This window comes from Ailuropoda melanoleuca, chromosome 15, assembly GCF_002007445.2.
Source record: "Ailuropoda melanoleuca isolate Jingjing chromosome 15, ASM200744v2, whole genome shotgun sequence".
NCBI classification, from domain to species: Eukaryota; Metazoa; Chordata; class Mammalia; order Carnivora; family Ursidae; genus Ailuropoda; species Ailuropoda melanoleuca.
Genome location: NC_048232.1, coordinates 27,195,578 through 27,223,190, shown reverse-complemented (window position 1 = coordinate 27,223,190; position 27,613 = coordinate 27,195,578). Strand labels below are relative to the sequence as shown.

The following is a 27,613-nucleotide window of genomic DNA, read 5'->3' as shown; positions in this document are numbered from 1 at the left end:
AGTACATGTGCGAATACCTGATGCAGACCCTCTTCTTTGCTCTTTCTTTCTCTTTCTAAGCAGCTCTCTTTTTTCCATTACTCTGGGAATCTCCACCAGGGTTCTCCCTCCCTACAACATTGTCATACAGCTCTTCTCATTTATTTCCTGTCTTCCTGAGAGAACAGCCTTCGTAATCTGTTGTCCAATGTTTTGAAATATCATATCACATATTTTGTCTATATTTTGGTTTGTTTCAGGCAGGAGGACAAATCTGGTCTCTGTTATTCAATCTTGGCTGTAGCAGAAGTCATACCTTTTAATTTTGGCTAATTTTCTATTTAAAAACATTTAAAATTTTAAATAGAAAAATTCATCCATCTTTACCTTAATGGCTTCTGTCTTCGGTGTCATGTTTGAAACACTTCTGTGTTTGAGGGCTTATAAAACATTTACCTATATTTTTTTCAAGGTCTTTGACTGCCTTATTTTTATATTCAAATGTTTTGAATATACATTGTATTATAGACAATTTGGAAAATAGCTGAATTGGAGGTGAAAACACTTGAAGTGCCTCAACAAACACATTGCCGGTACACACCTTAACGTATTTCCTGTCATGCATTTTACTATACCTTTGTTTTTTATATAGTTGTAATCCTAGGGTGTATGTCATTTACCATGTTCATTCAGTGCATTTTCCATCTTGCTACATAATCTTCATAATTGTATCTTAATGACTGAATTATATTTCATCAAATGAGTACACTGCAATTATGCTACCTTTACCTATATTGCTAAACATTTGAGTTATTTCTTCTTAAATAGAGTATATGAAACATAATTATCTGGCAGGGCATTTTTAGGGAATCTTAATTTTGCCAACCTTTTTTTTTTTGCCACCGTGGGCAGAGATGCAGATACAGTTCCTCTCTCACTGTGTCATTGCTTCCGCCTCCAAGCCCATACCAGTACACTCCGTACAACCCTGTCTGTATACAAATGAGGAGGAAATAAAAACATTAGTTTCTTAATAGTGCAGTCCATTTCTTATTACTCAGATCATTATAAACAGGAAGAATTTTTAAAGAGCTTATAATGTACGTTTTTCATATGTATTAACAAGGCATCTGAATTCTTTTCTAATTATTATTTGTGCTTGGTTATTTTTAGGGAAGTTGCTATTCAAGTCCAATACATCATAATGCAGAATTCTTTATCAGTACCACCAAAAGATCAAGGTAAGATAAACTGTGCTGAGGAAAATGGTAACACGTTTGTTATAAATAGTGGAAATTGACACAGTCAGCCCACTATCCCCTGACCAGAGGTAATTTATTTCCTGGAACTAAGAACAAAATGCTAATTGTATCGGAAAGTTGATTTCCTTTGGTAAATTACTGAAGTGTATGGAAGGACATGTATCCGTGACTGAGAACTCCTCAAGAGCAGGGCCATCTCATCCCACACAAAGCTCATAGAACCCAGCCCGTTAGCTGGCAGTTAGCTGGCACCAATAGATGTCAGATGCAATTATCGAGTATTGGTTTTGGTGAAGCAGGATGACGTGTTTAAGTGAGCAGACTATATACATATATATGTAATATGTATATGTGTATATATATATAATATATATATTCTTACACACACACACACACACAATACACATGTAGAGAGAGGGGATATTCAGTAATACATTTCTTTGACTTGTTTCTTCCCATAGTCATTTAAAAAGAAACAGGAAAAACCATTCCCCAACTCCACATGATTTATAAAGAAAGTCATGGTTTTTTAACAGGAACTCCTAGAGGTTTCAGAAAAGCAGTTTATAGGTGGAGATAGAGTCTTTTCTGAATAAAGAGTAATTAAATTTCCTTCACTGTCAAAAGCAAACTCTGACCTTTAGGAAGAATTCAAGTCTTTCACCTGCCCCTACATATTCTCTTCTACACAGAAGAAAAGTTTTGATACGTATGTGAAAAAAATAACATCTTTCATGATGCAAAATTGGGCTTCCTTCATGGAAGACATAACTTTTAGTGAATGGAAGGAATTTGCTACAAAGAACCCTAACCAAAGCAAACACTCTTTGATCTCTCTACCAGAAGGAAAGGCAGCGTTAAGAGCATGGAGTCTAGGTCTTACACTCAGTTCTACCACTGAATTGCATATCTTAGGCACATCACTTGACTCAGCTTTCTCATCTATAAATCTATAAAATGAACATAGTAAGTACTACCGTCATGTGGGGATGAAAGGAGATACTACACGTGAATCACGCAGCATATTCCTACTTGTATACTAGGTACTATAAGATGATAGTGGCTATACTCTTAATGGTTGTTATTAATATCTGGGCTCCCTCCATCTGAGGAGGCTGATGTAGTGAGATGAGTGTGGCTGCCTCCTGCTTCAGGTGCCTACTGGCCTTAAAAGACCAAACATGATCCATGGGATCTCAAGGGAAGTAAACACAGAGAGGACCTCTGGCTTACTTCTGGTCCAGACATTTGGCCAAGAGAGATTAAGAGTCCTTGAGATTCACACAAGATCCAGCGCTGAGCACAAGGGCAAGAAAGGACGTAGATGAGAGAGGAGAGCAACCCTAACTAGAAGTAAAAAGTGTGCATTTTCTCTGAGTGCTTTCTGGTGTGTATCCTTTGGCAGATTTTTGTGGTAGTACGTAGCTGAGCAAGAGTTTGGAAACTTAGTGTCCTAGCTGGTATCACCTTGTTCATCTGAGTTAGACGTGTGACTGCTTGGAAGGAAGAGCACAGGACTGAATGTCAGGAAAGCTGGCCTCCTTCCCCACATCTACTGCCAGCCAGCTGTTTATTTTGCTCGTAGGCCTCGGTTTCCCCATTAGGAAAGCCAGGATTACTAGATATTCTTCTCCATCTCTAAAAGGTTATACATCTTTGTGTAACGAAGCACTGAGCTGGCTGGTTTCCGGCTGATATGGGGAGTCATTCGTGTCACCTCTCACACCTCCTGCCTCCTTTGTTTCTCATGAAAGCTTGCTTTGTTTCGTTTTCATGTCTACCTCTGGAGCTGTTGCATAAGCTTAGTTACCCCCCTGGGCTTGGCCAGAAAATAATGCCTGCAAGCCTAGGTAGGGGTTCAGTAGCTCTAGGAAAAACTTTGTCTGCCTTTTTGGGACCAGGAATTCTTGAGCCCCAAGCCCAGAGTTTAACAGAGAAAAGATACAATAAGTAAAAGAACTCAATTAATCAGGTGCCTCCACTGTGGTGGTCACTCTGCCCACAACTTTACAGTCTTTGTTTTCTTTAGTCCTCACCATAAGTTAGATACAGTCTTTATTTGAAAGGTCCAGGGAGATTGGTTACTTTTACCAAGATCACCAGTCAGGGAAGTGACTGAGCCAAGATATGAACCCAGATCTATCAAAATCCAAAACTCACTATTTGTCCCCTGTGTCACACTGTAAATCTATAAAGAATATTTCTAGTTCTATTTTTAGATCATTCCCCTGTTTCTTCTCTGAGCAAACATACTAATTTATATTTCTGTCATTAAATGTAATCAGTTTGTGACATGAGAAGTGTGCTGGGCACATGTCATTTGTTAATTAAATGCTGAGTAATTTATTTACCACATCATTGCTGGCTATCTATAAATTATGACACTTAAAAATTTCAGACTTGTAAACACACATGCACATATATTTTACATATTAATGTATGAAATTCAGGTAGGATATTACCAACAGAGTTGTGGGGCTTAAGAAAATCCAGTGTATCACATAGTATCTCCTAACAAAATTTCCATGGTGGAAGCAGATTTAATGATCACCAATATAACAGTTAACCAGTCAGATCTAAAGATCTGAGGGATCCAAAGATAAATCAGACACAGCCTGTGCTTTTACAAAACACAAAATCCTATTAGAAGAGCAGACATGTATGTAATTAACTAGAACGCATGACAAATGCTGTATTAGAAGGGAGTATGACGTCCTTTGCGAACCTGGTGAAAGGACAGTTGGTTAGGCCACAGGCCGATGTTTTGGGGGGGAAACACACCAGAGGAGATGATATTTGTTCAGGACATTAACACATGTATAGAAGACAACCAAGTGGAATTTAGGGGTCAAGGAATATGGATTTAACGCTGGGAAAGAACTGGAGGAAACTAATTAGAAATTCTGCTGCCTTCTATATAAATGTTTTCTAATTTTGGATAAAAAGATTTAATATAGTATCACTCTAATGATAATTTGTAGTATATTAAAAGCTTTCCATTATAATTTAGTGTCATCATTATTCCTCTCTGTGTGAAAGAATTACTTATAGAATCCCCAGAAGTTCATTAGGCTTATTACTTCATTACAATTTTCTGTCTTCTCATGCATTTAGGATTTGGGGATAGGATTTATGGTTTCCCCATAACTTTCTGTTTTTTTGTTTGATATTTTCAAATGACAAGATAATAGAAATATAATGGTCAGGCATTTTGTGTTGGAAAATAGCAAATCGTAGCAAGTAATAAACCACATTTTTGGGAAAAAAAAAAGCATGACAACAGGATAAGGCCAACTACAGCTATTGTAACTTCTACTTTAAATTTGTTGAAGGACAGACAAAATCACCACAGTGATTGAAAATGCACATGAATTTACTTACTTGCCAGATAAGGAAACACACAAATGAGCAGCTCTGCCACATGGTTCTCTGACGGGGACAGTTTATGTTTTCCGTGTGCTAGAAAGTTCACTGTGGTGATGCCAATGAAGGATCAACGTTTGCACCCTGGAGAAGGCAGGATGAATTGTCAGTCTCCACGTAGTTGGTTAAAACAAATTCTACTGTTCCTTGGACAGGAAAGAGTTTTCATTTCAGCCCAGGGAGAATCTGTTTCACTGGAGTCATTCCAAATTCTTTGTCCTCTGCTGGCTTCACAATTCAGTTTTGTCATTGACGAGGCTAGTGTGCCGCAAGTAGAAAGGTGTTCTTACCCAGGTCTTCTGATGTTCTTCTCAGCTCTGTCATAACATTTGTATTGCTCAAAGATAGTTTTCAAATTGCAAGGGCTATTTTTAGTCTATGAGAGTAATAATAAACGGGGGTGAGAACACAGCAGATGCTTTGAGGCAAGAGGGTCTTAATGACCCCCTTTGGAACCACTGCAGTTAGCTAAATATGCACTGTCAACCCCGACTCATTTCCAAAACCTGTACAGTGTTTAACTGTGCAGTCATGGTCGTTACTGCGTATCATGTGAATTCAGATTTGGATCTGGGGGAAAAAAAACACACCTGGATTTGCTGATTTAATAAAATGCTTTTAAAATAATTATGGTACAGCCTAAAAATATAAAGACTTAAAAATATAGTATATATTTTTTACATGGTATACATCCAGACATAAACATTTTAGTATTCGTGAGTATAGCATGTTAGAACTCACGGAACACTTGGGGAAAGTAGTGAATATTCTTTTTTTCCCTAAGTTTACCAAAATATTCTTATTTTGCTCCTAGTATCAGGTTCTTTATAAACTTCTTGATGATTTTTTTTGTGTCTGGCAGGCTTTCAAGCACTTTGGCATGTAGTGACTTCTCATATATAGGTTCCTGTGAGCCTCTGGTCACAACACGACATTTTCATCAGCTCTCAGTACAGAACCGAGTTTTATGTGGAGTCCTTAACCCTGAACCCACAAACACAACATGATCACTCATGCCTAAACAAAGCTGATCTAACACATGTATTTTTTCTACAAGGCACATCAGTGTCTTTTCACACTTAGGAACACTGGACAGCATAGCAGCCCTGTGCTTGAGGGCTATTTTAAACAGTGAGATCACCAACCAAAAAGGAAAAAAAGAAGACAAATGTGACACTAAATAGAGCATGAAAATGACACTTGTTTGTAATAGAAGAGCTGAAGGAAGGCAGAACATCAGCCACTGCTGAGGGTGTGCACATGGAGTGACTCACGTGTTTCATTTGTGCATGTCCACAGATGACCGTGCTGGTGTCACCAATATGGATTTGGGGACTGCAAAGAAATTTTAGCAAGCAGGCAAATTTGTACCTGGGGAATCTGGAAACAATGAGGATCAACTGTATACAAATGTACCTTGTAAATCCTTTTAAAGCACAATGTCAATCTCAGAATAATTTACAGTATAAGTTACTTTGGGTAATTTAACTCAGATATAATAATTTTGTTCAAAGTTGATATTATCAGTGTCAAGTTAATAAAGTAATAAATATAGGGCGCCTGGATGACTCAGTCGGTTAAGTGTCTGCGTTCAGCGCAGGTCATGATCTCAGGGTCCTGGGAATGGAGCCTTGCATCTGGCTCCCTGTTCAGTGGAGAGTCAGCTTCTCCCTCTCCCTCTGTCCCTTCCCTACACTCATGCTCTCTCTCTCTCAAATAAAATCTTAAAAAAATAAAAATAAAGTAATAAATATATTATTTGAAAGAGACCACAAGTTCTTAGCTCCATAAAGCTGTGAGTACAGCTATTAATGCTAATTCTTAGCTCTTCAGCCCTCACATTTAGTGCACAGTAGCAAGGAGAACCACTATAATCTGGTGCTTTGCGATTAGTGGTTAACATGACTTTGTGACCTCATTATTGGCGGGCGTGGGGGGGAGGCATTCCCTAAGTATTACCAAAATATTATGTTTCCAAATATGTGGCATTCATATGGAAACATTTTGATCTTAACTAGTGGTGTAAATGCTGTTCTTGGACTTTTGGTACCATTTTATGTCGTAGACCAAGTACAAATTGACATTTTCAAGCTGGTTTTGGTTAACTTATTTAATGTTGGAAATTGGAACTTTCCAGTGTAATAACCTCTGCAGAATACTACTATGGATTATTAGTATGTTATGCTGTTGACAGAAGTACAAATGGAAAACACGCATACCTATAGAAATTTCCTCATAGAACAAAATGGAAATGACGTGGGTGGCCTAAGGCTTATCAGGTCGACCTTATACTGGAAGTTATTTTCCTATTTTTGAGATAAAGTGCTAGGGTTTAGAATATTCTTATTAGTAAATTTAGATTATGAGTATTTTTGTTGTTTGAAATAGCCATATTTCCACTGCTTAAAAAAAAGGCCACTAATCAGAGAGTCTGCTTGGGCATGTATCAATGTCAGTGTGGCCATTTGGCAGCAGAGTCTCTCAGAAGCTCCAATTAACCATGCAGATATATTTCATAGCATCACATTCCACTTTGTCAGAACCCCCGCTGCCTTTATATTATTAACATAAATGCAGGTGCAAATAGCATTTATGTTCTTTGATAGAAAGCAGTTGGAGACATTTCACTGAGGGACACAACACTTTCAGATTGTACATCTGTTCAAATAATGTATCCAGCCCCAGTGACATGAACACCAGGATGGAAACATCTGCCCCTGAGACCATTTGCCATATAGCAGATGCTTACATCTTTATTTATGCAAATGTTTGGTATGATGAGTTGAGCCGGGATAAAAGCAAAGAAGTTTGACAGAGGTATTTAGGATGCTATGCAAGCCAGAAATGTAGGCTAGGCATTTCATGTTTGTAAAAGTCTAATGCTAATAAGAACAGAAATGCATAAGTCTTGTAATGCTTTAATGGAATAAACATACTGTCCATCTGTAAATTAATTGGCACCAAAATTGTAAAGATATTTACAGAAATTCCAACATCTAACTTATACTACAAACAAAAATGTGTTAGTTTGGTTTTGATAAAATTTTAAAAGATTTTGAGTGCATTTTGTTACAAGTTCTTTAAAAACAGTGTTTTAAAAGATTATATACTACCAAGAGAATCTTGTGATGACATTTCTTAAAACTGGGGGAAAATACAAATGTCATTAGTTTAAATATAATTTATGAGATATTCCATGAATATAAATTCAAACTATAAGTAAAATAAATTTCTGAAGCATTACACCTTTATAAGATTTTTGTCAAGCATTTTATTATTGAATCTTCATTCTAACATTTCCAACTACTGACATTTAAATTATAATTGATATTTTTATTAGGATAAATTACCTTTAAAGGCTTTATTTTCAAAACTCTGTCCTATGGATCTGCCATATTATATTCTCACAGGAAACAACAGTGGAGGAAACAAAAACTTATCAACCAATAGCAAGACATTTCTAGATTTTATCTTCTGTTCTCATTCACATACTCAACAAAAAAAGATCATAGAGGGGCGCCTGGGTGGCACAGCGGTTAAGCGTCTGCCTTCGGCTCAGGGCGTGATCCCGGCGTTATNAGATCATAGAATCTCAAAAGAGCTGGGACATTAGATTTTATCTAGTTCAGCAGTTCTCTGACTTTTTAGTTTGAGGACCCCTTTATATGCCTAAAAATCTGAGGACTCTAACAACATTTGTTTATGTCTGTTATATCCATTGGTATTTATCATCTTTGAGATTATAAACTGAAAATATACAAATATTTGTGAATTCATTTTAAAATAACAATAACGAGCTCATTACAGCTTAATATAAATAACCTATTTATGTAATTAGAAACAATTAGTGAGAAGACTGGCATTGACTTTTTTTTGCAAATATGTTAAAAGTTGGGGTTCATGAAAAATGTCGGAGTCTCATGTCTGGCCTTAACATTCAGTATGTTGCGATATGTCATTTATGTTGATCTGTTTGTACAAAATCCAGCTTTACAGTAACTGGAAACAGAGGGAGTGTAATAGCCTTTTCAGATAATTGTGCCTATTTTTTTTTCAATATAACACCAGGATGTGTCTGATAACTATAACTGACTTTAAAATGAGTCAGGTCACTTCTTAAAGTTCAGTTGTGAGGAGAAATTTGAAACCACATCAAGGTGCTTCTTGTATTCTGCTACTTTTTGGTTTGTCTTACACTCGAGTGAGTCTTTTACCCACCCATATAGCATCAGGTATTGGTAATGGGGGGGTGTTCATTGAGTTTGCAGATCTTCTATACATCATTTTATTCAGTATTTGAAAGCTCCTCTTTGTTAAAGTAACCACTAGTCTCATCTCAAAAATCATTGAGTATTGGGAAGCTTCAAGCTCCCAGTGATGAATTCATGTTTTCCAAACTTCTGCTCCTTTTAAGAATGATTTTTATCACTGGCAACAGTTACCATCAGATGTTTTTTCTTGTAGTGACAAGCTCTGTTCATTCACTTTTGAGAAAATGTCTGCCAAATACCTAAGTTGGACCATGCTCTTTCAACATGTGTCTGTCAGATGTAGTTTCAAGTAGAAGTGGTGTTCCAGGACAAAAGCTGCTAGTTTACCATCGCAACTCCCTGGCACAAGTCGTCCTTCGGTATGCAGCAGAGGTTCTATGAGTATGAACCATTTCATCACACAGAATTTTAAAAAGGCATGTAAGGATCATGGTTTTTATAAAACTAAAATTTCGTACTGCTTCTGTGTTGTTGTACTGAGAGGATGTGTTGGTAAAGAATATGGCTGTGTGGACAGTTTGCTGTCATTGCCTGAATTCAGTCCAAGGTGCTAAGGACCAGTTTTACCCAGTTCTCCCTTTTGCCCCATCAGTGCAACAGACGCAAAGGCCAACACATTGGAAAAGGCTAATGGCATCTTGTTATTAGTATGAGAAGACAGTGTTGGGACCCTTCCCAGGGCTGGCAGACCACACTTTGAGAAGTGATGATCCAGTGTAATCCTTTCTTGTTAAAGGAAGTAACTAAAGGCCAATAAGGATTATTGTCTTGCTCAGACCCATTCCAGTAGCAAAAGGAAGAACCAAAGCCAGACCTCTGCCCTCCTTCTTACATGTGATGTAATTTGTTTGCTTTTCCCTGAGAAACTCCCTCTCCCCCCATAACCAAAAAACGAAAATCCCCCAGATCCAAACCCTAGGCCGCAGCACTGATGTTTGATCAAGTTTATTAAAGGGGCAGGACTTGCCACATGAGGAATTCAGAAATTCTTTCAGCATTTTTAGACTTTTTCGTTCAGTCCCAGTGTTCTTCAATGACTTCAGGTTCAAAAGCAAGTGGTATAGGTTTAGGAAATCTATGTTATTTCTAAAATTATAAAAGACCTTTGTAATGACCTTTTTTCTTCATTTTTGCACATGATAAAAAAACTACTTTAAATCAGTACTTGGATGTGTCATTAAATTATTTGTGTAATTGTTGCTTTAAAGAAGTCACATTTTGGTGTGAGCCTGATTTGCTCACCAGAAGCTCTGTAAAAGAAGGCTACCCAGGCAAGAGTGGCCAGGACACTGAAGGGAGTCACTCTGTGTATTAAGTGCCTCTCCAGCAACGATACTATGGATTCCTATTATGTGGCACTCACCAGCCACTGGAGGAGACTGACATCTGAACAGATAAATTGCAAAACACTTAGTAATAATTTCAGTGTGTTGGAATGTAAGGGGAACAGCTTTGTTGCCAGACAGACCTGGGTTCCGATCTAACTCTCACCGGCCTTGTGCCCTTACAAGAAATACTCAGTTTCCGTGTCTGTAGACTGGAGATGTTAATATTAAGAGTTGGTGGAGGATTAAGTGAGATATAATAGTTTAAGCACCCAATCTGACTCCAGCAGGAGGACATTTTAGTACTACACAATGGATTTTAAGGGCATAAGGGATTGAGGGATGAATACAAGTTGACGAGTAGACAGAGACTGTATACACTAACTACTATTAAATTTTCTCATGAAGAAAAGAAAAGAGATAGGGCAGTAGCTTGAAGAGGAGATAGAGCCCAAATACTCTTTATTGGTGTTGTGGATTTTATATTTTTGTGTTCAGGAAAAGCAAAGGAGAAAGCAAGACAATATAGTTGAACATTAATAGTTCACTCATTCAGTGAATAACATACTGTGCAATGGCTGTGTATCAAATACTGATCTGGGTACTGAGGTCTTGGCAGCGAACAAAATAAGCTCCTCTTGCTTGGAGCTTATATTCTAGCAGGAGGAGACAGCTGAATATTATTATAATGAAGGACAGTTAAAGCAGAGAAAGAAACAGCAGGTGATCACATGGGGCTGAACAGGTACTTTTAGATAGGATGGTCAGGGAAGGCTGGGAGCTCACTGGTGGTAGAGGATCCCTGAGGCAGCATGAGGGGCCTGGAGAGAAGCATGGGGTGCAGAACAGGGTTGGAAGTACTCCCATTTCCTTATTCTAAAATGCACATTTTTTTCACATTTTAGTGTCTCAGGACTTGAGGTAGATGAATTGTATATTTAGAGTAACAGTGCTTCTCCTTCCTTTCCCCTCACCCCAGAATAGGTAAATTTATTTATGTAATTTAGTTACATACTAGATTTTAGGAATAGAAAGAAGGAATAGTAAATGATTTTCTACTTGATAACTTCTCTTTTGTCCACAAGGTCTTAGTCACTCCAGGCCACTGTAGCAAAGTACCATAGAATCAGTGGCTAAAAACAACAGAAACGTATTTCTCACAATTCTGGAGACTGAAAGTACAAGATCAGGGTGCCAACATGGTCAGATTCTGGTGACAGCTGTTGGGGAGGAAAAATTTTCCCTCTACCCTTTTTGGTTCTTTGGCTGACCTAATAATAAAATTAACATAGGACAGGAGAAAAACAAATTTAATTATGTCTGAATGTAGGCCCCACAAAGACAGTGTGACCCAAAGACAAGTTGGGCAATTGAGGTTTATAGGGCATCCTGAGCTAAGGAATGGGATAGGGGCCTGGGGCTCCAAAGAGGAGGAGGGTAATTCATAGGATGATAAGAAGAGCAGATGTTTAGTAATTAGATGTTTGCCCTGTCATACAGATAGGGCATTCAGTTAAAAGTTATCTCTGGTAATAGCCCTCTCCGAGCCAGGCCCCCTAGCAAAATTCTTTTAGGTAGTTAGGAAGAGGTAAAAGTTTATCTTGAGTCTTCTGGGTCTGGATTGCCTTCAGCTCAAAATAATCCACATGTCAAAGTAACATATTTGGTGTCATGTACTCTGCTCCCCTTCAGAGCCCTCTTCTGAGTTAAAAACTGCTATCTTTTTATTGTATTCTCATGTGGCAGAAAGAAGGCAAAGAGCTCTGTGGGGTCCCTTTTATGAAGACATTAATCCTATTTGTAAGGGCTCCACCCTCATGACCTAATTATTTCCCAGTGGCCCCACCTTTTAATACCATTATGCTGGGGCATTAGGATGTCAACATATGAATTTGGGGGGAATACAAACATTACGTCCATTGCAAGGTCAATGCCAAAAATCATTGGCAAGAGAGAAAGAGAGACACGGATAAGGTGGGGGTGGGGGAGAGGGAGAGTGCCTCAGAAAGTTCAGAAACCTGAGCTAGTCTCAGTGAGGAACAGAAGGGAATCTCTTAGGGATAAAAGACAGAATGTGGAATAGGTCTGCAGTTTGACTCTGGGAACTTTAAATTTGTAATGTTGTCTAATGTTCACAGTGGTTGGATTTCTCAACACTAGGCAGCAAGCAGTGGGAGTGGAGAGCACAGTGTGGGACCAGATGGGATAGGTACTGTACAAAGATAGCAGTGGGGTGAACCTAGCATATGCTGGCAGTGTCCATGGATGGTCAACCAGTAGGCCAGTTCCAGAACCAGGGGTCATCTGCCTACGTGCACACACATGCAAACGTGCAGAGCCTTGAGAAAAAGGGAACACAGGTGGACTGCATAATCACTGCATCTCTTCAGTGAAGATGGAGAGTTAACTCTGACGTGTTTCTAACATGTAGATGAGAGTACATGTTCCTTCAACCAGACTTTGTTATTGCCATCCAAATAACAGTAAAGGTGTTGATGGAGGAGAAGCTGAGCAGAATTCACAAAGAAAGGATTCCAAAGCGGTCCCACAGTTTTCCGGCTCTGATGCTTTCCTCTCTGTAGTAGCTCAGGTCGGCATCTGATTATGTCAGCTGTGTCTCAGAATCTGTATTTGCCGGTTAACTCCTACACAACCAGTCTGGTCAGTTTCCCAAAGGTAACCACCACCCATGCAGTTACCTCAGTACCAGTGGGTGCCTGCTGCTTCATTGTCTTTATTTATTTTTTTCAGTGTGTCAGTATTCTAGGTGGTCTCTCTATATTAATCAGGGTGTGTCTTGACTAAGAACTAATTAACAGTCAGGACTTACCAAACAGGAGTTTTAGAGAATAATAATCCACATGACAAAGGAATACACAGTTCTATGCATTTGCACTTACAAATCATGAACTATTTGACATAAAAGCTGAGGTAGAGAAAAACTTGCAGCAAAAAGGGTTATAAATCACTGTGAGTTGAAGATAAATCAGAAGTGAAAACAAAACATCTCTAAAACTGTACCAGAAACCAGTGGAACAATTACTTCATTTTTTAAAATGCAGTTTGCATGGTCCTTAGAAAATGCCCATTCTATAAAGTAAATCTACTCTTGAAATCACAGTATAAAAATATCTTTGTGAGTCCAGCCCCTTGCATTTAACCATACTGTGATCTTTGCCACTTTGGTTTCCTAAGCATGGTATTTTGACCAAAGGCAAGAGCCTTCTGCATGTGTCCTGGTTTAATTGTTCCAACTGACTGCACGTTCTCATGTTGAAACCTTATCTTTCTGTTTATCCCACTAAGGAAAAGGTTTTCTTCACCAACTGTCATCTTGTTAGTTATCCCAGATACTTAGCCGTTCCAACTGATATTAAAATATAAGATTAAAAAGAAGGGGCCCGTTTTTAATTTGTTGGTGGAAGAGTTCTCGCCATGAGACATACGTGCAGCTTATAAAAGCTCTTTTGCGGGAGATGTTTCCTTGCCCACCCATCGTGTTGAAAAACCACTGACTCAGAAAATGTTGGAATCTCCTTGGAAAGATGGTGTGCACGGGTGTTTGCTAGGAGGGGTAGGACATCAAATGAAGTGATGTGCTGTCTTTACTTGGATGAAGTTCAGTTATCAAGGTCTTCTGAATTTCAACTATGTGACCCCACTGAATCTTAAGAATTCTAGTTAATATTAACAATAAGAAGAAAAATGGGAGAATGGGATTAAGAGAGCATTTCAAAAGTTTCTATTTGTCTTGCTTTGTGTCCCCCATAGATCATAAACTTTTAGTTACATTTTCATGCTACTCAGTCATTCTTAGATTTGGGTAAAGATACAAAAGAGACTGTTTTGTAATAATGAATAAAATCTTGTGCATGTTGTAATATTTTTGGCCAAAAAAATTAATAACTTTATCTTTCTAAATGTATTAAAAATTAAAAGAGTTCATATAGTTCTCAACTACTTTTCATCCAGAGTGCTTGAAATAAAAAATTCCTCCCAGAAATAAGGACTGATAAAAGGACTGATAATTAAAATGAAGGAGAAATTCATTGAAATGGAGGATTATTAAAATGTATTTTAAATGATAAAGCTTTTCACATTTTCTTTTCATTTGGGACATGAATTATGTGGTCCAAAAAGAATAGTTACTTGAACTTAACAAACCCCATTGTATTAGTTTTCCTTTTATTGCCATTAACATTTTAGGTAATTGGCTTTTAAATTCTTCCATAAAGAATGCTTGTTTCCTCTTGCTTCCTGATATATTTACATGTCTAATTTATTCAATTTTATGGGCTCCTCTTTTGGTGCTCACCTTTTCTTTCTGTCTTTTCTTAAGGTATTTTAAACTTTTTTCTTAATGATTTACTCACCAAAACACTGAAATCTACAAGAAAGTGCTTTCAGAATTGTGGTTGACCTGTCTCTATCCTCTGTGAGAGTCCACATATTTTCCCTCCTGAATTGCAAAATCACATGGCTGTTGCTCTCAGGGTCCTGCAGAGCTGTGACCAGCATCCCCAGTTCTGCTCTAGGCCCCTTCCCTCCCAGGGCCACCGAGACCTGGGCTCACCCCTGCCCCTGAAAGGTCTAGTAGGGGAGTGGCTTTCTTCCTGGCCAGGGTTGAGAACAACAATTAGCATCTATACTCAATATAAACAAAAGCAGGGAAGAGTGTCCCCATAAAACAACTCTTTAAAATGCACATATGTTAACTCCTATTCACTGTAATTGTTCATCTGATTAGCACTTTGTCAACTGGGATGGAAAACTTGGGGGCAGGGAGGAAGAGGGGGTGGTAGCATAGATGAGATGTGGGGAAGGTCAAGCTGCCATAAGAGGCGGTTGGAGAGTGGCATGAAAGAAAAAATGCTTTACAGTTTTATTGGGACCATTATTCACAAGTAATAGCCATTTCTTCCCCCTTTCCTTTATTTACCTCTCAAAAAAGAAACTTCAGTTTTAGGATTCAGTACCATTTCCATATGATTAGCATTCAAGATTTGTGCATTTTTTTCTTCCCACCAAAAATAACTGTCAAGGACCTCATACTTCTTGTCAAGCGAAAGTGACAACCGGATGTCTGCTGAGCATCTAACTTTGGTAGACACTAGCTTGGCACCTTCGTGGGTACTTTTTTCATTTAATCCTGACCGTGATCTTTGCAGCAAGATCTTCTTACGCCCATTTCAAATGAGGACAGTTAGGCTCAGAGAGTGACTTTCCCAAGCCACGAGACAGAGCCAGGAGCTGAAACCACATCTGTCAGAACCCCAAATCCCGTGTTTTCACTGGCGCCCACGATAGAGGCCATCACCCTGCGTAATAACTCAGTCAGCATGTCAGCCGGGCCAAGGTTTGAGTTCCAGCACCATTACTGAACCAGCTTCGAAATCTTGATCTAGAAAAAGTACTTAGCAGTAATTTTTTTAAAGATTTTTTTATTTATGTAAGAGAGAGAGATAGTGAGCGTGCGCACACGCAAACAAGCGGGGGAAAGGGCAGAGGGAGAGGGGATATCCAAGCAGACTCCTCCTGAGCACAGAGCCCGATGTGGAGCTCCATCTCTTGACCCAGGAGATCAGGACCTGAGCTGAAATCAAGAGTCGGACACTTAACCGACTGCCCCTTAACAGAAATTTCCAACTCGGGTTTTTGTAGCGATGAAATGACCTAGTGCATGTGAAGTATTTGATAAGTGCTAGGAAGTAAGGAAACTCCGGTGCTCAGAAAGCAAGCATTCCCTTTCTTCCTAAGTGAGGCAGTGAATTCACTGTCTGGCAGGACAGCTCTCATAGGCCTGTGCTGCAAGGAGGGGGCCTGGCTGTCCCGGGGGGTGTTACAGGAGGGAAGCAGAGGCGTTAGCTGAGAGCTTGGCTTGCAGAGCAGGGAAGTGTGCAAGCAGAGCGGACAACACTGGACTCCGAACACAAGATGCCCGATTGGGGAAGTGCCTATTTCCTCTGTATGGTATCAGATTGCCTGAAATCTGGGTCCTAGCCGTACTGACTCTAGAAGGTCTTAGCGCTCCAGATAAGTGGACTAGAAATAGTACTTGGCATCCTACGTCCTTAGACACAAAACCACTCTGCCTATTGCCAGCGCGTTTTACAGTGTACCCTGTAGTCAGTGTTAAAGAAACTCCCGTCGACTATGTTGCCGCAGAGGCCGGGCGGTGCCTTGGGGAGAGGGTAGGCAGCGGCTCAATGTGTTTATAGGTTTTTCAACAAAATTAAGTTGAGCTCCCTTGTGTTCTGAGCTGTTTCTTTTATCTCGTACTTCCCCAGGGTTTTACCTTATTTGTTTTAACCAGAGACCGTCTTGGGAAACAATTTGAACCCCAACTGGAATTTATCATTTGAAAGCCAAGTGAGGGGGAGAATAGGGATGACAGCAAATAAAACTAAAGATAGGGTTTTTCAGTTTAATACAATTAAAACCTAAACAACATCTGAAAGTTTGGCTCTTTTGTGGCTTAGACTTCGACAGCACTTGTGTTCTGAGCTGAGGTCCAGGGAGCCTGTTTCGAGAGCAGGGACTCTCGTCTCTCTGCCCGCTCGCTACTCCATGCTCAGCAGAAGGCCTGGGGGGTCCCAGACACGTGGGGTAATGGAACTGTGCCCAAAACCAACAAAGGGACGAGCAGGACGAACTTCACTCAGAAGCCACAGAGCAGGCCTTGGTTCTGCCAGTGGAAATGAGGGAGTTGATGATTGCAGTTGTCTACAGAATCACCCGCCCTTGTGCTTGTGTCTTACTTAGTATTGTCTAGGCCTTGTTGTGAGCCTGTGATCAAGCTGGCTTCCATGCTGGCTCTTAGTACCACCAAGCCCTCATTCTTCCCTCTGCTGTCTCTGCCTGCAGACCGGTCCTTTGGTGGTACTGGAGGAGGAGGACACACATTATACCTTCTCCAAACAAGTAGGATCTGGCAGCCTTATTGGACTTGTGAGAGTCCTGTAAATAGTAAGGGCAAATTCAACTTTAAAAAATCTGCTTTAACCTTCAAATGACTATTAATTTTTCATGAAGTCTCTCTAATGAGTGGGCTTTCAGAAAGTCCTCATGTAATGGTAACTGAAGTTTTGGGATATGACAAGCCATTTCTATTCCAAGTTTCCTTTTTTTTTCCCCTCTCCTTAAAATTCAGAGATAACATTATATCTTGTAGTTAATTAGGACAACTTTGTTTATAATGTAGCCCCTTTGAGGGGAGGATGAAGGAGGGGAGGGTCATTGCTTCAAGTCAGAATGGGACAGATCTGGATGGTGTGGACTTTGGCAATTACTTAACTTCCTCAAGTCTCATTTTTTCTTAATCTGTGAAAAGGGGACAATAATAATTACTTGGAACGTTTGCGTGAGGGTTCAGTGAAAAGGCCTAGCACAGATCCCAGCCCATAATAAGGACTCCGTACCTCCGTGTTTTCCTTTAATCCATAGTTCCATCAATTTTTCACCAACTGTAAATGTCACTTTGCAAAATAGTTATTTTTAATACACTTAACGTAGTAAAAATAGCCCATATTTAAAATCCTAATATTAAGTTTCACATTGTATAATTGTACAAAATTAATTTTACTGAGTGAGCCTTTTATGTTTTCAGTTAATAAAAGTCCATGTTTAGTGCCTGAGAGTCCTGTGAGTCTCTTTAACTGTGTTATGGGAAATTTTGCAGGATTTCCAGAAATTATGAATGTCACTGGAAATTTCTACTTCTCATTATTTAGTGCACAGTTCTTTGAGATCTATAATTCAGGAGGTGACAGGGGAGGGTTTTTAGATCACACCTTCTGGGGAGGCCTTGTAAATGCATGTGGAGCAAACCACTGTTACAGCTGCATTGCCAAGAAAGACTTCCTACAGTCACGCGTCCTCGTGTTTTAGAGTTTTAAAAAGTTAACAGCATTTTCAGCTTCTCTAAGGACTCCTGTTGTTCAAACTACTTTAAAAAGAAAAGAAAAGAAAAAACTGTAGTTATTCTAGCATAACTGACCTTTATTGCAAATTGCTTCATTTTATCCTAAAGAGCCCAGTGTTTGTGGGAACAATTCTCAGGACTCCCATTGTCCTTGGGAAGTAATGAGCTCTAGTACTTCTCAGTGTTCAACTTTGGGGGGGTAGTTATGCCCGGCCTGTCAGATTATTAGATTACTTCCCTCATCGTTAGCAATTCTTGTCCTTAAACAGGCAAGGAAAACAAAACAGAAGACACTGTGTGTGTAATCTAGACACACTCATTTATGCAGACACACACTTATCCACCGTGACTGTCCCCACAGGTACCCGTTTTAAAAACAGATTCAAAAGGGAAACTTCATATTCCTTGCATTCATTCAGCAGATATTTGTGGGTACCTCCTGTGTGCCAGGCACAGGGAGTGTTCAGTGGAAAAGAAGCATGTGTCCTGTCCTGACCACTTCGTTTCCCATGTCCCCCAACCCAAAGGCCACCATCGATGCCAGTTTCTTTTGCTTCCCTTCAGAGATATTCTGTGCATAGTAGGAATACATTTTTGTGTATATCTCACTATTTGTTTTAATCCAAGTGATAGCACACTATACCGCTCACATCTTGGAGAATATTCCAGATTGGTCTAGCTCATCCTTCTTTCTTACTGTTGCATAGCATTACATTGGATGGTTGGATGGTTATTTTATCATGTCCCCGTTGCTGGACATATTTAAGTAATTCTTAGGGTTATTTTTCTTCTATTTGGGGACCTTTTCCTCTTTCTCCTGCCTTACATTTCTTTTCATGCATCACCACATTCCGTGTCACTCCATCATTAATGATTCTGGGCAAAGGGACGCACCAGCACCTTCATGGACACTCTCACCCTTGTACGTACCTCCTGATAGATCCAGGCCAGCATGATGAGGTTACATTTATCCAGTAAGGCCCTATTTTTCACCCCAAGATTTCTTGTGATTACTTTGTAATTGTTGATCATGAAGACAACGGATCGACGGTTCTACCCCCGGATCCACTTCTTCGAATGGCAGCACACTTGAGAGTTGACTCCGTGCAACAGGCATCATCCGTGGAACCTCAGACTGTCGTTGCAGGCTGCCCGGGCTGCTCACTGCTCAGCGTTCTCCGCACTGAGGCAGCCACGTACCCCGAAGGCTTCCCTCTGCTCCCGGGTCACAGCCAGCCTCCTTTTCCTTTGAGTGGTGGTGTTCTTCCTGTGTGATTTTATTTCCGCTGTAACGTAGAAACTTTTGAAGATCAATCAAAGCACATTAACTTTAAATGCATCATAATTAGCTTGCTCCCTTTTGGATGGCTCTCTAAAGTATATCTAGTTTCATTTCTGGAAACCTTCACTGTCAGAAGGTTGCTTTCTTACACTTGGTCATAAAAAATAGGAAGCCCCTTCCCAACTTAAATCTTTAGAGACTTTAAAGTAACCTTGACCACGGGTTGTTGCTTCAGCTGCACCTTCTGGTCTTTGTTATTTCTGCTCTTCTTCACGTTGACATCACCATTCTCTGCCTCTGAGGTTCAGTTTTTCCATTTCCAGTTTCTTCTCTCTATAATCCCTGCTTTTTCCCTCTGTGGGTGTCTTGTGTTTTTTTTTTTTTTTTTAACTGGTTCCTTCTCAGAGCTTGCTTGTTGCTGTCTGTTATCGTGTACCCAAGCAGCACAATTTCTGTTCTCTCTTCCTCCCTCAGATGGTTAGTCAGTGGGCCTCACCGATCCCCTTTATATTAAAGGGTTTTATCATGATGCTAACCCAGTTTCTTATTCTGGCAGTGAAATTAAATTGAAAAAAAAAATTTCTGGACATAGGTCCTCTCCTTTTTTAATTTTGAAAATCTGGAAAAGTGAAAGTTTGCTTTTAAACAGTGGCCCCCTTTCTTATTTTTTTTTTTTAGATGTTTTTCTAAGCTCAATGTGTAAATTCTTTGTTTCAGCCATGAATCACTTCATTGCCACTTACAACTTCAACAAGTAATTATAATCCTGACATTTCTGCCACACGCCCAACACTGTTCTAGACCCTGGAGACATAGACAGACTCTTCCCGCAAGAGCTCCGCTGCAGTGAGGGAAAGCAGCGGCCCATAATGTAATACGGGAGATGGAGCCGACGTGCTAGAGAAAATTACAACAGGAAAGGGGGTGGGGAGTTCAGAAAGGGGGTAGTGTCAATGAAAGTTGTCAAAGAAGAGCTCCCCGGGAAGAAGCCACTTGACCAGACTTGAAAGACATGCTGCAGCAAGTACCGGGGATTTATCTGGAGGGAGGAGGTGCGTCCTGGCAGTGAGCACAGCAAGTGTGAAGGCTAAGGAAGCAGGTATGTGGCACCTGGAAGGAAGATCAAAGAGGCCACCGTGGCTGAAGGGTAGCGAACAGAGGAAGTCGGTCAGAGAGGTTCCCAAGAGCCTATAGCATGAGGCCTTTCACACCATGGCAAGGACTTTGGCTCCGGCTCTGAGATGAAGAGCCATTGGACAGTTTTGAGCAAACGAGTGAGGTAATGTGTCTTGTTCTGTGATGTAGTATTGTCGCGTGTTTTTCAGGAGCTTTTCTTCCGGTTCGGCTATGCTTAGTCAGTTAGGAGTATGAAGTAGAGCTGAAGGACGCCATGTTTTCTCTCCTCTTCCTCCCTCATTGGTTTGCTGTGTAGATGCCAAGGCCATTATTATCACTAACGTGATTATTTAATGAGCCTTGTCTTTCAGCAACCAAGAGCTCCCAATAATGTTAAGCTTTTGGTAAACTCAATCCTGATGTAACATATTTCTTTACAACTTTCTTCTACAAAGATGAGAAGATAAGGCTTAAAATGAAAGACATTTAAATTTAAAAGCCATAAATACAGGGGCGCCTGGGTGGCACAGCAGTTAAGCGTCTGCCTTCGGCTCAGGGTGTGATCCCGGCGTTGCGGGATCGAGCCCCACATCAGGCTCCTCTGCTATAAGCCTGCTTCTTCCTCTCCCACTCCCCCTGCTTGTGTTCCCTCTCTCACTGGCTGTCTCTATCTCTGTCGAATAAATAAATAAAATCTTAAAAAAAAAAAAAGCCATAAATACAGAACCAGAAAAGAAATGAAAGTATGTAAGAAGAAGCCCATGTGGCAGACCCATTTGGGAGACTGTTGTGAGGTGATTGGCCTGTTTACCCATAAAGTTTGTGGAAACAGAGCTAAAAAAGATCCCAACAGATCACACAATTCTCCTGACCTGAGTTCCCCAGACCATCGTGCTCATCTTTTTGCTTCTTACTCTAATGCAAGCTGCCACGTGAAGTGTGTTTTTAACATACTTTTTCATCACCAGAGAGTGATTATTTTCTAAAACAAGTTGGTCAGTATACATTTCACCCTTATTCCTGTGCTGTGCTGCTTAACGTATGTGAGGAATGTCATTTTTGCCAAAAGAAACAGCTTTCTGCTAAAATTGTTAGTTTTGGTAACTGTAGACATTAAAATCTAGGCTGATTTAAAAAACGTTTTAATGGTCTGTTTCGGTAGACTGAAACAGATCACCGGCTCCGAAAGGCAGAAATTGTGTCGTTCATCTTTGTGTCCTTGGTACCCCCCAGACAGCCCTCAGTCCTTCATCCACAACTCCGAAATCTCGAAAGCTCAGAAAACAGAAAATCTTATCAAAAGTTGGGTACCAAAATTCATTCAGAAACAAAACCTGAACCGAGTGAGACTATTTAAAAAATCTTCATTTGTCCCACTGTTTTGCAAATACTCATCTATTTTACAACGGAAGTGGTAAGAGGTTTAATTTGGGTGCCCTGCAGACCCTGCTCGGTGTTTCCATAACATTTGGTTTATGTGTCTTATTACTTTTCTAAAATTTAAAGTGTAAATCACAAAATACATCCGGCCCAGAACGTTTTAGAAAGGGGATGTGGGCCTGTCATAGCCAATCCCTAGAGTGGTGTGGGTACCTCGTGAGCGTGAGTGGGAGTGACGTTTGGCTAAAATGAGGACTTAGAAAAGGGGAGCTTTTCCGCAGCCAGGCCTGATGACCTTGAGGTCTCTGGGGGAATAAAAAAGATGATTCAGTTCTTAGAAGCGGTGCATCGAAATGTTGCCTTAGTTATTCTCCTAGAGTAGTTGTAATTGGTCTTCTGTTAATCTAATAAGTCCCAGTAGTAGGAAGTGTTACTGTTATCAGTTAAAATTATTCCTATTAGTGTCCCAGCAGGTGCTTTTTATGTGATTCATGTATTTTTTATGTTGTTTCCATATCTTATCATTTTGTATCATTTTGTTTTTCTTCAACATTTTTTAAGGTGTCACATCAGCCTTTTTAATGCTGGTGATTTAATTGAAAAAGCACACATAAACAGTTTGAAAGGTGTGAGAAGAAATTCACAAGTCACATGGGGAACAGCAACAAAGCTAGCATTCAGTCTGGAATTCCTCTGCTGTGCAAAACAGCCAGTGGGTCAAATGGTGTGTCCGGAAAGTGAGAGAGAAATGAGCTTGATACAAGAAACGTTTGTTTCACACTGAAGATACAGTGGGAAATATGGATATGAATTAAATACAGGCTTTCCCCTCTCACAGCTTGATCAGGAAAACAAGACGTGTCCCTAAAATAAATGAGATACACAGCAGAACATACCAGAGGAGAGTCTTTGCAGCTCGGGGGGTTGGAAAGGGAGATCAGGAACCGGAATTAGGTACATGGAGAAGGTGAACTTGTGGAATACAGTTTGGGAAAGACAGAGGCCAGCTCTCGAGAAGCTCTGTGTTGAGTAGTAGGGACACACAGACAAATTATTGTGAAAAGCAGTCAATGTTATCCTGGAGGCCTTGGAACCATAGCAGAGAATATTCAGCCTCTGGGAAGGTGGGCAGGAGTTGACTTTAAGGCTGGGTGTTGAGGAACACAGGAGTCCTCCCAGGAGGGCCGGGGTGGGTCTGGGAGCGCACTGCAGGTTAGTGAACTCTCCACAGTAGGACAGCTACACTACAGTGAATTTTTATATTGTATTGTCTTTGCAGGTGAATCACACATCTCTTCTGGAACGATTCAGAGTGGGAAAGGTTTGCAGAATAAGAGTCAGTTTAGGACCATTGCACCAAAAATTGTGCCCAAAGTCCTAACATCCAGAGTGTTATCGTGCCATTCCCCGTCGCTCTCTGATCAGGTGAATCCAGGACCCTCCATCAATGCCAAGCCACTGGGGGTGCCCACCCAGAATTATGCTCTGATGCAGGTTGCTGGACAGGAGGGGACGTTTTCGCTCGTCGCTCTGCCACACGTTGCCTCAGCTCAGCCAGTCCAGAAGCCCAGACTACCGCTGCCTGAAAACCTTAAACTGCCTATTCCTCGATACCAACCCCCGAGAAATAACAAAGGATCAAGAAAGAAACCCGTTCGGAGCTCCTCGGAGAGTGGCAGTGGCATACCTCCTGCCCATACCCAAAAGTCCCCCTCTCCACCTGACCGTCCTGAACCCCCGCACAAAGCTGGTCCGTCAGAGCAAGCGCCTTCCCTGGTCCAAGCCCCAGCCGGCGGCACCACGGCGGCACCAACCAGCCAAGGTGGCCCCGGAGACTCTCCACCTCTGGTGACCAGTGACCGTGGAGATCCGAACCCTCCTGCGGCCCCGACACCGTCCATGCCAGAGGAGCCCTCTGCCAAGCAGGACCTCGCCAAGACCCCAGGGAAAGCAAACTTGGCGACCAAGAAAACCTGCAGTAAACCTTCTTCCGTTGCGGGTGGAAAACTTAAAGAACAAGTCGATCTTGCAAAAGCCATGACCATTTTATCTCCGGCTCTTTTTGGCAACACAGTTCAGCTGATCTCTCCAGTCCCCAGAGGTAAACTGCCCATCCTCCCCTACGCCAGGATGAAAACAGCCGAGGTATGCAGGGGTCCGTCGGATGGGAACATCGCCGACGGTTCTTTGCCCGGGCTCAGGGCCGTCTGTGACCAGGCAGCCTCCATCACGGAAGGCTGTCATGCAGCCACCAAAACGGTTGGCAAGACACCTGCTCCGCTGTTGTCCAAGCAGAGTCCCTGCGAGGATGCTTTTCGTCCCGCAGCCAGGCTGGATCTCAGCCACAAAACAAAGCTGAGTAGCGGGGCCGCAAAGAGAAGAGTCCGGAAACGAAAGGGCCCAGAGGACATATTGGCATTTCAGGGGAAAAGGAGGAAATGTATCATTAGTAAGTGTAAAGACAGCAAAGAAAGAGTGAAAACCGAGCCCCAGGAACCCAGACACCAAAACCCCGGGGCTCTGAAGAAATACCGCAGCATTATGCCGAAGCCCGTGATCGTGGTGCCCGCCGCGGCTCCCGCAGGGGCGCTGCCATCCCCCGCCCCCGGCGGCCTGGAGCACGACCTTCTGTTCGGCAGTTCGCTGCCTCCGAAGTGTGCGGGCTGGAAGCCGGAGGGCGCCGCGTCCCCGAGGGCCGTCCCTGCGCTGAGGACCGGCGTCGCAGGCGTCAGGAAGCCGTGCTACAGGTGTCACGTGTGCAACCACCACTTCCAGTTCAAGCAGCACCTTCGCGACCACATGAACACGCACACGGACCGGCGGCCGTACAGCTGTCGGATCTGCCGCAAGGCGTACGTGCGATCAGGCAGCCTGAGCGCGCACATGAGCCTGCAGCACGGCGAGAGCCGGCTCAGGAAGCTCCTGTGCTGCGAGTTCTGCGCCAAGGTGTTCGGCCACGTCAGGGTCTACTTCGGCCACCTAAAAGAAGTGCACCGGGTCGTCATCAGCACCGAGCCCTCCCCCGGAGACAGGCATCCGGGGGACGCGCCCAAGAGCAGAGGCCTGAGTGGGCGAGGGCCCGACGGATCCGCGGAGAGGTCAGTGCGCCCGGGCCGCAGGCCTGGCAGGAGGGTGGGTTTGGATCTGGAGAACAGGGCGAGATTTCGCGTTCAGAAGGGTGACTTTGTGAAAACCTCTCGCGGACGAGGGTGTCGTAAGGTAGCTGCCTCTTCCTCCTCGTGCTGCACGGAGCGGTCTCATGTCTCTTGGGTTTCCGAGCAGTGGCGGTGTTTCCTTGCTCTAACCCTGGTAAGGCCGGGTGCGAATGCCAGGCCCAGGTGTGCGGGGACAAGAGAGGGAGGGAGGGTTTGGGTACCCGAAATGCAGACCAGGAAAGTGCTGCATGTAGTTCCTGGTGCTCTCTGTGAAGCAATTTTCCCCACACGGTGGCCACAGAAGTTATATCTAAACATCATCCTTTGCCCCGGCATACAGTCTGACCCGTGGGGACCCTGCGTGACCCCCGCGTGCCCCACACTGACCTCACCCTGAGGTGCCCGGACGGACCCAACCCTCTACATTTGCCCAGTTTTTGCCAGATTAACATTTCCCGTGTCACTGGTCCCCTGTGCGGGTCCTGGCTTCGGGCGTTAGGAACCAGCAGGCTATGTGGTGCCACAGCCTGGCAGACAGGACTGTGAGCAGCGGGTACGCCAGGGAGGCCTGCTCAGTTTGCCCGCTTTCCACCCCATGTCGGGGAGTCTCACTGAAATCCATCCTCACCCGCACTAGGAAAATTAAACATTTTCTAACTTTATATGCTCTGACCCTCGTCATTCATCATTGTCCTAATTGTTCCACATACTTCCTATCCAGTTGCGTCTTCCTCCGTCACATTTGTTAAAGTCAGGGCCTCCTGTCCTGTTTCTTCCCGGCTTTTCTGTAGTTTCTCTGCTTTTCTTCGGGCATTTCTGTCCACTTGTAGACATATGTGCCTTTCATTAACACATATAGCGCCCTCCCTCAAGAAACCCCCCTTCTTCATTGTCTTCTGTGGTACGTCTTGATTTTTAGGTAAAATGGCCAAACTGCTTTGAGTGCTCAAGCCTAGTGAGGAAGGGCAACAGTGGGGCCGAACCAGCATGGGTCCCTGCCAGGCTTCACTTGCTGCTACCTGGCTCTTGAGTTGATGACAGCTAGTTGGTCACCAAAGAGTAGTTAGCCACCCTGGGGGAGAGACAGGACAGGAAACACTCCTTCCCTCAGTGGACGCTGGGAGCTCGAGACTCTGGTGGCCCCGAGCAGGAGTGGCGGCTGGTGTTCCCCATGGTCGCTGCTTCCCCGGGTGCTGTTTCCCCATTCCCTGAATTTCTCCTCCGCAGGGGTGTTTGGGATCCCTGAAGATGAGTGTATGAGAGGAAAAGATCCAGTTGTGGTTTTCGTGAAATCTTCTATTGGCTCTTTCCCCCCTTTTCAGGGAAAACAAGTCAAGCCTGGAAGAAGACCTCCTCCTCACCCAGGCAGATGAAGTCAAGTTACAAATCAAATGTGGCCGCTGTCAGATTACTGCTCAGTCTTTTGCTGAAATCAAGTTTCATTTACTTTACGTCCACGGAGAGGAAATTCAGGGCCGGCTGCAAGAGGAGAGCCTCCCAGGAAGCAGAGGCACTCAGGAGGACCTGGTGAAACACGCTGCTCCTTTCTGGAAGCAGCATCCCGAGAGAAGAAAGCTGCTGAACAAGCAGGGTCCCCCTGATGAGGAGGTCCCCAAACTGAAACGGCAGCTCTGCCTTCCTCCCCAGAAGGATGTGGAAATCCTCCAGAAGGCTGAAGGAGCCCAGGCAGGCCCCAGCGAGGAAGGGGCGGCCCCCTGGGGCCCTGCGGATCCCAGCCCCCACGCCCCCCTCCTTCGGTCCCATTCAGGCTTTAACTGCGTGCTGTGCTCACAGACGCTGCCAAGGAAGGAAGAGCTCCTCCTGCACTGGGAGCAGCAGCACAACTGTGAGGACCCTCCCAGGCTGTGGACGATTTTCAACGCGCTCTCCCACCAGGGAGTGGTCGGACTTTCTGGCAAAACTGAGCAATGAAATACTGGGGTGGGAGGGGGTTAAAGACAGTGTTGCTTGCTTGCTTTCTCTTTCTCTCAAAGTTCTGTGTTCCTAGGGTGGTGCTTAATTATAAAAGTCAAACAAGTTAAGATCAGCATTAATGAGCACAAGTGATTTTGTACATAGTTTTATTTTCTTATGAAATATATATATATATATATATGCTCTCGATGTATATTTTTCTAGCCATGTGAAGTTTTATTTCAAAATTCTGTGTACTAACTGTTAATGTCCTAGACTTTATTTGAGAATAAATAAAAAGATCAAAATTTGGAGATTGAAATGTAAAAGATGAGAGGCTGTTCTTCAAATCCAGTTTTCGGCGTGTCTGAGTATGTGCGTGTATCATTTTGTTCAGCTGGTTTCTGTTTAAGCAGACTGACACGTGTGATAGGTTTCCAGGTGGCAAACCCAGTTCAGTCTCAAGCCTAGTGTAGTGTTGATATTTATCAGATTTGCTGGTGTAGTAGGAGAGGCTATCGAGCAGTACATTTAATAAGGTTCGCGTCTACCGTAATTGAAAATCCATGTTTCCAGGACTTAGTT

The 27,613-nt window shown here is 42.4% G+C and overlaps 1 protein-coding gene across 20 annotated transcripts in view; it reads left to right on the top strand.

The window, feature by feature from the left end:
* Window positions 1-27,342, top strand: part of ZNF438 (zinc finger protein 438) — a 179,775-nt gene extending 152,433 nt beyond the window's left edge. For 19 of the 20 annotated variants that reach the window (XM_034643520.1, XM_034643515.1, XM_034643510.1 and 16 more), the window contains 3 exons: window positions 1,153-1,220; window positions 23,239-25,057; window positions 26,437-27,342. In XM_034643520.1, coding sequence (XP_034499411.1) covers window positions 1,184-1,220; window positions 23,239-25,057; window positions 26,437-27,046 — 2,466 coding nt within the window. In that variant the 5' untranslated portion in view covers window positions 1,153-1,183 and the 3' untranslated portion in view covers window positions 27,047-27,342. Of the gene's footprint in view, window positions 1-1,152; window positions 1,221-20,180; window positions 20,743-23,238; window positions 25,058-26,436 lie in introns of all 20 variants that reach the window. The other variant, XM_034643523.1, reaches the window with a different exon arrangement.
* The last annotated feature ends 271 nt before the right edge of the window (window positions 27,343-27,613 follow it).